This window comes from Ursus americanus, chromosome 17 (assembly GCF_024610735.1).
Source record: "Ursus americanus isolate L20-20 chromosome 17, mUrsAme1.1.p, whole genome shotgun sequence".
NCBI lineage: Eukaryota > Metazoa > Chordata > Mammalia > Carnivora > Ursidae > Ursus > Ursus americanus.
In genome coordinates this window covers 48,546,021-48,560,024 of record NC_142143.1, presented here as the reverse complement: position 1 = coordinate 48,560,024, position 14,004 = coordinate 48,546,021, and the positions used below count along the sequence as shown (strand labels likewise).

Sequence of the window (14,004 nt, the reverse complement as noted above, 5' to 3'; positions counted from 1 at the left end):
GAGAACCACACTTCGAAGTCCAAGTGGTTAGAAAGGGCTTTTCTGAATCTTCCGGTGATAATGTTCTAGTGATGGGGTCTTTTTAGTTCTCACGGTCTTTTTTTAGCGTTGTATTAACCCAAAGCACGTGATCTTTAGAGTCCTTTGTTGTTGATGATGATGTTATTTCATTCTGGCTGGGAAGCTCTCTTTTACCTACTGTGTTTGAGATGTTTAAATGCAACAACTGAGTGGAGATTTGCATGACAAGCTTTTTAAAAGGTTAACTCTGCCTTAACCCAAGCAACTTAAAATTTCAGTGCACTTGGAGTTTGCATACCAAGTCCACAAGGTGCCTAAAGTGTATGAACTCAACATGTGTGCAGAGTTATTAGAAACGGAATCATCGGGGCGCCTGGGTGGCTCAGTCGTTAAGCGTCTGCCTTCGGCTCAGGGCTGATCCCAAGGTCCTGAGATCGAGCCCCACATTGGGCTCCCTGCTCCGCTGGGAGCCTGCTTCTTCCTCTCCCACTCCCCTGCTTGTGTTCCCTCTCTCGCTGGCTGTCTCTCTGTCAAATAAATAAATAAAATCTTTAAAAAAAAAAAGAAAAGAAATGGAATCATCAGAATCATCTAAATAAGCAAGTTAGAGGACTTTGCTACTTGTTCAATAGAATAGTCATCGTGAAATCCATGCCTTTAAAAGGGACTTCTTCAGACCCTCCACAGCTGGTAACGAAGGAAGAGTCTCCAAGTGGGAGAGGGGATCAGCTGAACCTGTGGGGCCTGACTCGTGTCCTCTGGCATTCACCTGTCACCAGAAGCCTTGTAAACCAGAGCTGGGCCCTGCTCAGGAAGCCAGGGGCTTCCTCTGGCCGTGGGGGCAGTGGGGAATCCTCAGATCCCAGAGAAGAAGGTGCAGCTGGAGGTGGAAATCAAGGCCACTCTCCACCTGCATTGGATCTGGATTTGAATTTGACTTTTTTGTGCGGGGGAGTGGTGAAGGAAGAAAATGGGTTTCCTCAGAGTATTATACAGGGGATTAAAAGAAATAGAAGACTCAAGTTGTGTTAGCTTTAGAAAATGATCTTAGGGGAAGTTATTTTTGATTCCCTATGCCTAAGTTTCCCAGTTAAAAAAAAAAAAAAGGAAAGGAAATAATAAGGCCTGGGCCCTCCTGGTCACGAAGGGGCAGGAGATGCTAAAATAAAAAGGCTTTTAGCTTCTGTGTGGGAAATGCATGTGTAAAATATGACTCATGCATTAAGGTGCAGGGAAATACACTGCCACCCACACTAATGATTCGCATGCATAGTTGATAGTATTCAGTCCTTCTAGAGATACAGTGGCCAACCATGTTTTTGATGACGAGAATCCTAAGAGGCAACTGGTTTCTAGGTACCCACACTCAGTGGGTAGGACATACCCCAAGGAAGATAAGAAACTTGCGGTTTGTTTGGTGTCCCAGAAGATTTCCAGACTAGAGTTTGTTTCCTTTCCCTTTTTATGAATGGCTGTAGTATTATGCTTCCGTCTGCATTTTCTACCAAAGCCATTCATAAAAATAAAAACAAAACAAAATAACAACAACAAAAAACTTTCTCGGCACAGTCTGGAGCCATTGGGTGCCAGAGGCTGGGAAAACATCCTGGCAGCCATCACCCCAACCAGCATTGAGAGCATTCAAGGGTCTGTTTGTTTGGTGGTCTGAGAAGTATGAAGTGCTGTGTGGAAGGGCAGCTGGTAGGAGTTCTGTGACACGGACTAGGCCGGGAGCCAGGGCTGGCTGAGGTTCAGACATTGTCTTTCCCCTCATTGAAGTGTCAGGACCTAATTCATGGAAAATTGGGTGAGCTGGCAGCCCTTTCAGAAGATTTCATTGAGCCCCGCAGTGTGCAGGAGTCCCATGAATGCGGGATCCTCAGCCAAAAGAGGAGGGGAACTTCTGGGCAGTAGAAACCAGTCAGCCTGCAAGAATGTGTGGGGATTTGAAACGGTTTGGGAGTAAACATGTGTACAGGTGTCACCGGCAGGAAGAAAGAGAAGGAAGAAAGTGGTCTGTCCTTACAAATGACTCTTATGAAATGAATACTCTCTCAGCACACACTTTTGAATCCTAAGAGGCAAGAAGTCCTCATCATCCTGGGTTCAGTACCACCTGGAGAAAATATCATCTCGCAATCTGGGCTTTTATGATGTCATCTCCCCGGTGATTTAAAGTCAAAGGGAAGAGCTTTTTGTTTTCAGCGAACAAAAGTGTTTTGTCATTTTAAAAAGTTTTTATCTTGTTCATCTCAAAGCAAAAAAGCTCTGATGATTTTTATCTAACATGTTTAGTACATCAGCCGTAGGACCATCACACCGTCAGAGAAATTCCGAGATGAAAGAAAATGAATAGGGGCTCTTCGCCCCGCGATAGGGTGAATTTGCCCCAACTTCTGTTATTTGAGAGAACTGTAGCGATTTTATTTTTTTCATTTGTGCCACAAAAACATGTCACGATCCACATCAGACTAGCTCAGTTATGTTGGCAAATCCTGGTGACGTATAGACAGAAGTAAGCCTTCTATTTAGACTTGCGAGTGAGCGCTGGAAGTAATCCATCAAAAATCTCGGGCTTCAGATCCTACTCTTACATAAACCAAGAATAATTTAAATATCTTCCAAATATTTTAATTATTGGAAAACTAATTAGGCTGGGTAGAAAAAAACTTCCCTCAGATGTCTCACTCAAAAAAGAGAATTCTGTACTACCTACATAATTTAAGAGCTACAGATGTAAATATAACAAAATAGTCTGCAAATGAAACTATCAAGAAAGTGAACAAACCCACAGAATGAGAGAAGATATTTGCAAATCATATTCCGATAAAGAGTTCTGCTAAAGAACTCTCACGACGCAATAAGAAAAGACAAACTTTAACATGGGCAAGAGATTTGAATAGATGTTTCTCTAAAGAAGATATATAAACTGCCAATAAACACATGAAAAGATGTTCGACATCATTTGTCATTAGGGAACATCAAGTCAAAACCACGGTGGCATTGAACCCAGTAGATGTTTACAATAAAAAGACAGGCAGTAACAAGTGTTGACAAGTATATGGAGAAATTGGGACCCTCATTCATTGCTGGGGGAAATGTAAAATGGTGCAGCTGCTTTGAAAAACTGTCTGGCGACTCCTTAAAAAGTGTAAGATTGAGTTACCTCCATGACCCAGAAATTCCACTCCAAGCTCTCTGTACCCAAGTGAAATGAAAACATGTCTCCATTAAAACATATATATGAATATTCATGACATTGTTCATGATAGTCAAATGGTGGGAACAACTCAAATGTCATCATCTGACGGGTGGATAAACAAAATGTGGTATATCCATATAGGGGAATGTTATTCAGTCGTAAAGAGGAATGAAGTACTGAGGGGTGCTGCAACACGGATGACCCCGGAAAACATGGTGCTAAATAAAAGAAGCCAGACACAAAAGACCACATATTGTATGATTCCGTTTACATGAAATGTCCAGAATAGGCAAATTTATAGAGATAGAAAGCTGAGTGGTTGTTTAGGGATGGGGGGGTGACTAGGAAGGCAGGAGGAAGTGGGGAGCAGTCGATAATGGGAATGGGGTTTCCTCGAGAGGAGGTGAAAATGTTCTAAAACTAGATCATGATGGTGATTGTAGAACTCTCTGAATATACTAAAAAACCTTGGAATTATACACTTTATGGGTGAATTTTATGGTGTGGAAATTGTATCTCAAGAACACTGAGTGTTTTTGAACAAACTATTAACAAATTAGCCCCTTTCACTCCTCAAGTGAATCTAATTTTAGAACCAATTTTTTGTCTTAAGTTTGCAGGCAAGTGTCTATATTTAAAATGCGTATACTTAATTATTTTCATTATGTATGTTTCCCTTTAAAATATAACAATTTTTTTGTTTGTTTCTTCTTTAGCCACAACAAGTCGTTCAGAAGAAGCCTGCTCAGGTAAGAGATGGTCATTATGATTTTTTTCCTCCCCATTAATATAAAAAGTAGAGTGAAAAAGATATGACCCCAAATTAAATCTTTGATTAGAATTTTTCTAGTTTTGATTATGTCAGCATCACAGTATTCTTGCAAATTTGTTTTGTCCTCCAGACAAAGCCAGGAATACATAGTCTGAGACTGTGTCATTAAAAACCCTAGGAAGCGCCTGGCCAGTGCAGTCCCTAGTGCAGGAGACTTTTGATCTCCAGGTTTTAAGTTTGAGCCTCATGTTGGGCATAGAGATTACTTAAAAATAAAATCTTTAAAAAACAAACAAACAAAAAACCTACACAATCAAGGCCTGAAGTGTGCAAAGCAAATGCAAATACTTTAAAAAATAAAATCTTTATTTCCATGCCTCATATAAAACACATATTTAATAATCTTATCATGTGTTTTGCCAACTCTTAAACCTCAGATTTTGTCCTTTCCTTCGATCTATTCATATTCCATTGACTTGATACAGGATTTATTAGCTGAAAAATATATTGTGATTTATGACAGGAATGTAATCTGTTTATTACATTATTCCATAACCTTTGATAATCCCAAAAACCCTCAAAGAAAGTGGGGGAACTGGGAAATTAAGTTATCCCAATTTTGCAGATTGATGAACCCTCAGGTCCTGCCTCATTGGCTGAATCACATTTTCTGAAGTCTTGGCAACATCAAAATTAGGAGCCAATTATACTTCTCTTATTCTTTATGCCTGGTGTTCCTTGTCCTAAATATAATCTATACATAGAACCATAAGAATCATATTTATTGAGGAAGTACATCTTGAAGGGGAAAAAAAAACTGAAGAATAAATTAACCATGATCACCAAGTAGTGAGCTGTTATTAACATTTAAAAATGTCCCACTATGCTCCCCTTCTGGGTTTTAAAGAGATGCCCAGGAGAGGGCACCTGGGTGGTGCTGTCAGTTGAGCCTCTGACTCTTGGTTTCTACTTGGGTCATGATCTCAGGATCATGGTCTCAGGGTCATGGTCTGGGGGTCATGGGCTCGAGCCCCGTGTTGGGCTCTGCACTCAGCATAGAGTCTGCTTGAGATTCTCTCTTCCTCTCCCTCTGCCCCTCCTCTGCTAAAATAAATAAATAAATCTTTTTTAAAAAGATGCCCAGGAGATCTGAATACACCATACAGAACCTGCTGAAATAAGTTGTTACCCAGGGTCATGGGTTACCAAGTTCTGTTCTTTGTAGAGCTCTTTTATATATTTTACAATATGCATGGGATCTTTTCCCTAGTGGTCTCTGAAAATGTACTTCACACCCTGTGCTCTTGGGACAGTGGTGCCTTGCCTGGGAAAGACCATCCAATCAATCTTGTGTGTCTCCTATTCTCTACAAATGCTGGTTGAAAGAAAATTGAAACTTCTAAACACATGTAAGCATATAGGGAAAATGTGTCAATAATTACATGTGTGTTTTAAGTCGAATAAAAGCGGAGTTCAACTGAAAAAAAACAAAATTCTCATGGCTGCCCCCACAAAAGCCAAGAGTGGTAGGGAATACTAAAAATAAATACCCAGTGTTTGAGTGTTTGTAAACAATATTTAAACAAAACAAAATATAAACAAAAACATTTTAAATAGGAGATTCCAAAGATATTTAGCCTCTCATTTTTCATCAATAAGAACTTCAAGAGAAAGTAAATTTAAAAGTCAGTGCATTTGGGTCAGAGGTTACTGCAGTGTTCACTGTTGCATCACTGGCTGTGAACACTAGATTAATAACCTTATGTGGTCCGTTAATGACATTGACTCAGTCTCTATTCTTGGTGTTGTAGGGGAGATGAGGCCAAGAAAAACAGTCATTGCATCTGAGAAATGTGTAGTCTAGTTAAGAGGTTCTTAACGTTGGCTGCATATTAGAATAACCTAGAGATTGTATATATGGATATTGTATATATCTATCACCGTGTGTGTGTGTGTGTCTCTGTGTGTATATGTATGTATGTATATGTGTGTGTGTGTGTATATATTATATGTATATTTGTGTGTGTGTGTGTGTGTGTGTGTGTGTATATCTCACATGTGTATATATGCCTGGACCCTGCCCAGCAGTGTGTGGAGCCAGCGCTTGTGAGGCAGTTGTAAGCATCTCTTTCAAATTGTATGTTTGGTGATGTCAGGTTGATAGCTTAAAAGCCACTACAGTGTGAGTATTTACCCCACGGAAACTGACTGCTACAAATCAGGACCTTTTTTTTCCCGGATAGCAAGTTTACCTGCATACCACTGACCCCACCCTTCAGTGATTCTGATTATCCGGTCTGAAGACCCAAGCATCATTCTTTCTATGAACTCCCCACATGATTCTAATGTGTAGCCAGCCAGGGGTGAAGAAGATACTGGGTGAACACACATGAGAAGACGTTTGAACATTTGTTGAACAAATGACCACAGAATGCCAGTGTATGTGAGGCACATAGGAGATGCAGATGGACGAGAGGAATGCCATGTGTTACTTAAGGGGATAGTTCTTGGAAGACTTTTTAAGATTTATTTATTTATTTGAGGGAGAAAGAGAGAGTGTGTGCGGGAGTAAGCAGGGGGAGGGGCAGAAGGAGAGGGAGAGATAATCCCAAGCAGACTCCCCGCTGAGCAGGGAGCCCAACACAGGGCTCGATCCCAGGACCCTGAGATCATGACCTGAGCTGACATCAAGAGTGGGTCACTTAACTGAGGAGCCATCCAGGCACCCCTGGAAGCCTTCTGATTTTGTTTGTGTTGTTTAATTGCAGAGGGGAAAATGGAGATGTAAGTTAGGGAAAGAAAGAAAGATGTTATCAATGAAATGAGTGGCATATTCAAAAGTAGAGAGGCAGAAACAAATAAATGGTAGGTGGAGATTGTCGATGTGGCCGAAACTGATGGCAAATTGGTCAGTGATACACCAAGAAATCATAAATACTTTCCCAAGAGAATCAGGAATATCAAAGAAAGCACAGATGAATTGGGTTGGTCTTCACTGATCCATCTGGCTGTTTTACAGACCTTTCTCCAGATTTGCCCTCCAGAGGAAGAGTTCAGAGTTTAAAAAAAAAAAAAGTGAGCTCATTGGGCTTCCTAATCTATATTGTCTAAGGATACAGTGATGAATTATATAAACATGGGGGCTACGTGGAAGTTCATGGAGGATAATGTAAATTTAACACTACATTCAAAAGGATCTCTTCCTTTTCCATCTGTTTATTTCAAAATACCCTCCCAGATGGCTTTTCCATGTGGCAGTCTGGATTAACTCAGGCTCGTATCCTCTCTTCATCAACAGTACTTCGAGGGGCTCCATTCAGATCCTGTTTTGAGGTGGTGAAAATTTTAATACAATTAAATATTTTAGGTCTAAAGAAAAGGGCTCAGCGCTGTGTAAAGAGACCTAGATTTTGCTTTTTGGCCCCATCACTGGATGAATTAATCTCTCTGTTCCCTACTTACCCATCTATGCACCGGGATAAGAACATACCCCCTTGCTCCCAAGAAAATTTGGAGAGATTCGAAATTATATAAATTCCAGGGTGTATTGCTACGTTCTGACTTATTTTTGGATGCTGGGTTTTTTTCATTTCCAGAGATTTATACTCTCCAAAATCCTAGAATTCGCATTAGTTCAAAACTACTATCTTTTTGACCTCTGGCGTTTTCACTGCACTTTTTAAAAATGAAGCTTGTTTTAACTAAGGGGGAAATGTTACAGTAATTGCTACATCCTCTCATTAGGACTAAAGCAGTCAGAATCACTGTTCTCGTATGTATGTCACATTTATATGGAATTACAAAGACTCCATTGTAAACCACTCTAATACTATCAAATTCTGAAAGCTCCCCAGAGCTTCAAGAACGCCACTTCTTAAAACTGGAATACAAAGCAGCAAAATCCATTCTGAGGAGACAAGTCTAGAATTACGATAAGTTTCAAAATCTCGATCTACGTTTATGTATATAAATACATGTGTCCAGAGAAGAATAAAAATTTAAGGGAAGCCCTACTGCAGGGATTTGTGTTCATAAAAGCCCAGCAGGTGCCGTCAGCGAGAGACCTCGGGTGTGTCCCACATCCTCACAGGAACCTTAATGGGCTCTCAACAATCTAAAGAGAAAAATCCGCAATAGTCACATTAATTTTTTAAATTACAGAGACAGTGAAAACACAGCTTACTGGGAGAATTCTGCCATATTTTTATTTAAAATGACAAATTAAGCCACACATAGAAATTAGCTACTATGTTCGTTTTTTAGCGATTTGAAACAGTTGACTTCTCCACCACATGGATCATGTCCTTAACTTTAGTAGGAAATAGTGGTAGGATTTGTTGTCGTCGTTGTTATATACGAGAACACCGTAAGAGTATGAGGTTATTCTTATGGGTAGAGGGAGCCTTGTTTCTCAAGTTTGTATTTCGGTAAGAATAAATCTCCCGCCATCTCCGACTTCTAAAAAGATTTTGCTGGTTGGTCGGATATCTTACTGTTTCTTGATTTCCTTCTTTTAAGGCTTTAAGCGGAGATCAGAAATGACTCCTGCTCTTTAATTCAGACCTTTTTTCCTCACCTGCGTCCTACCCAAAGGGAAAACAGGTTTTAAAAAATCCTAACGGGGTCCTTAACTTTCACCCCAATTTCCTCATTGTTGTACTATCTTGGCCAGCTCCGCCTCTAGCAATTAAGACAGGTACAAACCTACCCCTTTGCAGTTTCCCAAGGAGAGGTTTGGAAAGTTCTCTCTTTCTAAAAGAGTAGAAACAAAGCTTTCTGTTTCAAAGTAGAGTTTTTACCTGCAAGTAACATCTCCTGTGGGTGTGTGTACCCGGGCAAAGAACTCTCAGTAAGCCTGGTTATCATGGGATTTTTTTCCCCTCTTAAAAAAAAAAAAAAAAAAAAAAAAGGTTGAATGTTTTTACAGGGACTTCAAGGGCTGTTTTAAGGATGTTTATATTTCAGACAACCTAGACATTGTTTGGAGCAAAATGAGAGATTTCATTTTGGGACAAGCAAGTTGATGAATTGCAGTCAGCCTCTTGTCCTTGAAGAAGGCATTTTTACTAGGAGCTCTTGGTCTAGACATACAAAGGAGAGAGGAGGAGGGAGACAGAGGGGAGAGCATTCTCAATCTAACACTTGTCTTTTAAATGGTACGTTGGCCAATGCAGTAAATAGTTCCTAATAAGTCAGACTTGCAAATAGTCACTCTTCTACTCACTCAGGGAACGCAGTGATTTATGCTGCCTAAGTCATAAAGAGTACTGATTTATTTATTTTCCTACGTATGCTCTTTCAAGCTGGTAAAACATTTTGTGAGCCAGTAAATGTTTGGTACCAACTGGCAAAACATGAAGAATTCTATCAAAGCCCAGCCTGAGTGGCACTGTTTTGTTGTATAGGACATACTTTTTGATTTAACCTCTGACCTCTGACATGCAGAGGTCAAGGGAAAAGGAGAGAGCACAGTAGAAACCAATGTTTAACCCTTACAGTAAAGTCGCTCAAGGATATAATCGCACAGAGGTGGGGCAAGGAAACATATCAATATGATTATTTTTTTTAAAAGATTTTATTTATTTATTCAACAGAGATAGAGACAGCCAGCGAGAGAGGGAACACGAGCAGGGGGAATGGGAGAGGAAGAAGCAGGCTCATAGCGGAAGAGCCCGATGTGGGGCTCGATCCCGTAACGCCCTGAGCCGAAGGCAGACGCTCAACCGCTGTGCCACCCAGGCGCCCCTATCAATATGATTATTAACCATAAGCATACGAAGTACTTAGCTTGGCTAACCCTTGTAATAAAGGAATGTGGGCAAGGTGAGCTCAGCTGTGTCTTGTCAGGGACTGTCTCCGAGAGATGACATAAACTTGTAACAGAAGTGAAAGAACCTCACTCAATTTCAGGCCATAGAAAAACCTCCACAGGGCAAAATTAAGTGTTTCTGGGCTTGCCAGATTTCCCATAGGACTTTTTTTTTTTTTTTTTAAGTATGACTGTTTTTAACCATGTGGTGAAGTCCATAGATGAGGTTAAAAAGGAAAATGGCAATGTCTGCCTGCTTTTCCTCTGCATTTTGAAGTAAGTTGAATAAAAACCAATTGTTGATCCAATATTCAGACTTTCTTCTCATTATCTAAACATGCTGACCCAAATTAATATGAATAAATAGTAACTGGTTTTAAAACCTGGTCTTTCTAAAAAAAAAAAAAAAATCCTTAATGTTTGAATAGCAATATGTTGCTTGGTTCAAAGACACTTATTTTACATTCAGGAAGTGGTTGCTGGACACTCGAATGTATGTTGAGAAATTGTTTGTTGACATTACTATTACTGATATTTCCTAATTTTAACCAATGGTCCTAACTCAGGACAATGAAAAACGTTTGGTGAAAAAAGTTTGATTAAAATCCGGAAATGTTTTTTTCCCTGGCAGTAAACACAATAGATATGCAAAAACTGGGGCGCCTGGGTGGCACAGCGGTTAAGCGTCTGCCTTCAGCTCAGGGCGTGATCCCGGCGTTATGGGATCGAGCCCCACATCAGGCTCCTCCGCTATGAGCCTGCTTCTTCCTCTCCCACTCCCCCTGCTTGTGTTCCCTCTCTCGCTGGCTGTCTCTATCTCTGTCAAATAAATAAATAAAATCTTAAAAAAAAAATAGATATGCAAAAACTTACACACCTAGAAAAGCAAGAGAAAAGTTTTCTCCTGGTCTCTGCCACCAATAAACACGTCTGGAATATAACCACTAAATACCCTTTGACGTAATCGTTTTTAAAAACTTTGCTGAGGCGCCTGGGTGGCGCAGTTGGTTAAGTGCCCAACTCTTGGTTTTGGCTCAGGTCATGATCTCAGGGTCATGAGATCAAGCCCTGTGTCAGGCTCCGCGATAAGCATGGAGCCTGCTTAAGGTTCTTTCTCTCCCTCTTCCTCTGCCCCCCTCTCTCCCTCACTAAAATTATAATAATAATAATAATAATTAATAAATAAAAATAAAAGCTATTTTGCGTAAAAACAAGAACATTCCTCAACAGTTTTGGAGATGTTGAAATAAATTTCCTTCTTCTGAATGCTTCTTCCTTCATGCAAAAATCCTTTTGCTACATCTTAAGCTATTTTTCAAATATGAGGCTCCTTCGGTAAGCAGAACTGGCACGGAAAATTGGTAGAGCTCGCGGCCCTCAGAAATGGTGACTTACAGAATCCTGAAACTTGAAGTGAGTTCACACGTGAAATGATTTCCCTGTCTGCAAAGTGTGACTCCCTTCTCAAGATAGTGGTAAATATTCCTTCACCCCAGGAAAGAAATCTGTAGTATCCTGGGGATGAACGTTACCTCTATTTACGATAATTTCAGTGACAGAACGCTGATCAAGGGTGCAGATGAGACAAACAGGAGTGCATTTTAGAAATCGAAGACGTCTTGTTCTGTTTTCTTTTGGAGGCGTTATTTAAAATTTTCTTTCTCAGCAGTCTCTCATTGAATCACAGGTAAAGAAATAAAGATAGAATGAGTAACTGTAATTAACAATAGTTATTCCACACTAGATCTTACAGGGTTTTATACTGGCTTTTTGTTTGTTTGTTTGTTTGTTTTCTTCAAAATTTCCCCATTTGGTTGTCACTTCTTTTTTTTCTTACCCTGCTGGGCGGTTAGATGGCTATTGTCATTACTGGTCTGACGCAGTGAGAATATGACATGAGTTACACAAGTCATTAATGTCAGGGTGATGTTGGTGGGCAGAGACCTCCAGGATCAACCTTCTTTCCTTAAACACCCCTCAATAAAAACCTTAACACTAACTGTATTAAGTTGATGGCAACGCGTGCAAGTAGTCCTGACGCTTGTGTATTTCTAGACATATAAAGCTAAAATAAAGAAAGGACGGGGTACAAATGCCTTAAATATCCTAACTTCTTCAGTCTCCTTTAAAAAATATATTTCCCTCCTAGCATTTCCACCAGAATGCCTTCCACTTGGCAGGATATCTGGTTTATATATGTTCCATGTAACGTATTTTTAAAAAATCTGATGTAAAGTTTTCCTAGTTGGAGGAAATAATCACTTTCCATTAAGTTAAACAGCCTCAATCCATTTTAAATGAAAATATCTGACAGAGAAATAGAAAAACTCAGCTCTGTGGTCTTGCGGGGTCACTTAGCTGCAGATGGAACTTGAGAAATCGGTTTCTGGTTCTTGCTGCTGAGAAAGAGAGTCCACTCTTTCTGTTCTGACGGGACTGGTGGAGATATTCAGGAGCGTGAAAAACTCTGAAATGGGTCATTCTGAGTCCTTAAGGATTTGAACATATTAAGACGACAAAAAGAATTTGTCATGAAACGCTAATGACTCTTCCTAGACAACCAGGTATTTGTAGGCTTATTGGCAAGATAGCTGAAATTTCAGATGTATTTTTAGCCTGCAGCATTTCACAATAAAAGAGTTGCAGAATTCTTTGCCATCAAGGAGGAAAAAATAAGGATTTATTAAAGCCGACACGGACTGCTGTGATTTTGCTCTCCTTAACTACACGCAAAGAAGGGGATCACGAGGACCCGACTCCTAAAATGTGCAAGGAGAGTATTTCCGTTTCCTGGTTCCATTTAGAATTCACTGGCCTCCCTTCCACTACAGACCTGCTGTTTAGTCTGCATCTGAAAATTAAACCCAGAGCTTCGGCTCTCACATTAAGTACTAAATTTTCCTCCAGCACACACCCTCGCTTGTGTCTGTGTGCTAAGATGGACGATTGGACTCTTAAGACGTTTTAAAATTCCATCAAGCATTCGAAGATAAGGTTGGATATGGGGCTGTCTTCTTCCTCCTTTTGAGTCCATGAGCGGAAGTACGCCCAAAGGTAAATGCCACATGCTGGAAGTGCAAACTATATTTCTAGGTTTTAGTGGGGTGTTTTTCCAAGCTTCACCAAAGCAATGAAAGAGTTACGTTTATTAAATTCCTTTTTTTTTTTTTCACGAACGAAAGAAAAACTAAGGCAAAATGAGTGCGATTTTCCAGGAGTCATAATAAAAATATAGCTTTCCAGCTCTGCCCACTTTCCTTTCCTTCTCATCGGTTTTCTGCCCAAAACACTCCCATGTTTCGCCCCAATGTGGTGCAAGCCTCCGTTGTCTTTGTAAAGTAGCCGCGTGATTAGCTGGGAGCTGTTCAGTATTTTAGAGGTCTTGGTGGCTGGTGCTCATAAAAATGTCACTGTGCACTTGCACTTGGAAAAGTCTTTTTATCCTGCATTCCTGAAGCCCCATTCCAACAGTTAGCCTCCTTGACCAGACTGCTGCTGTTTGCCTTCCCACCTTGCGGACCAGCCTCTAATGAGATGTGGTTCACTCTTGGCTATCGAGTTTCCACCTCCTTATTGCCTCAGAGCTGCTCTCGGGGGGGCTACTCAAAGCTCAGAGGTCCCTTGGCCATATGTTGCAAATTAAATAGATATCTCAAGGTGCAAGCTATGGTCTAGAAGGAGTGGCAGTGTCTTCTAAGTCACTGAAGAGGATTGAATCTCAGGGGTCCCAACCAGCTACTCTACTATGGAAATAAGATTCCTTGGGGACGCCAGAGCCAGCTGCCTATTCCGTTACATCACTGGTTTCCATTCACACTTGGCACCACACAAGGGCCCTGTGTGAGGTCTGGTCAGCTGTGACACGTAGGGCAGCCGAGGGTGGGTTTTCCAAGTTCAATCTTTTTTCCTGACAGGGAAGATTTTTCTTCTCTTAATTATATCCATACTTTTGTCACAGCAACCACACATGTAGCAAAAGTTAAGTCACTGAAAAGGTGAGAACAGAGGTTTGCAGAGGTGAGAAGTGCCACACGCCCCACCGTCATCCGCTTGGCAGCCATGCTGTCCCTTGGAGGGTGGCCAGTCGGGGCCATGCCAAGACGAGGGAATGCTCCACTAACTAGACATTTGAGAAAACCATCATTCGGAGCATGTGAGAGCCACATTACTTCCCAAAGTTAACAGAGTGCGGCTCCCACC

General features: G+C 40.7%; 1 protein-coding gene across 1 annotated transcript in view; it reads left to right on the top strand.

Moving 5' to 3' along the window:
- The window catches only part of HMGA2 (high mobility group AT-hook 2), a 140,777-nt gene that overhangs the window by 121,010 nt on the left and 5,763 nt on the right, over positions 1 to 14,004 (top strand). Inside the window, exon 4 of the mRNA XM_045789650.2 lies at positions 3,940 to 3,972. Coding sequence (XP_045645606.1) covers positions 3,940 to 3,972 — 33 coding nt within the window. The remainder of the gene's footprint in view (positions 1 to 3,939; positions 3,973 to 14,004) is intronic.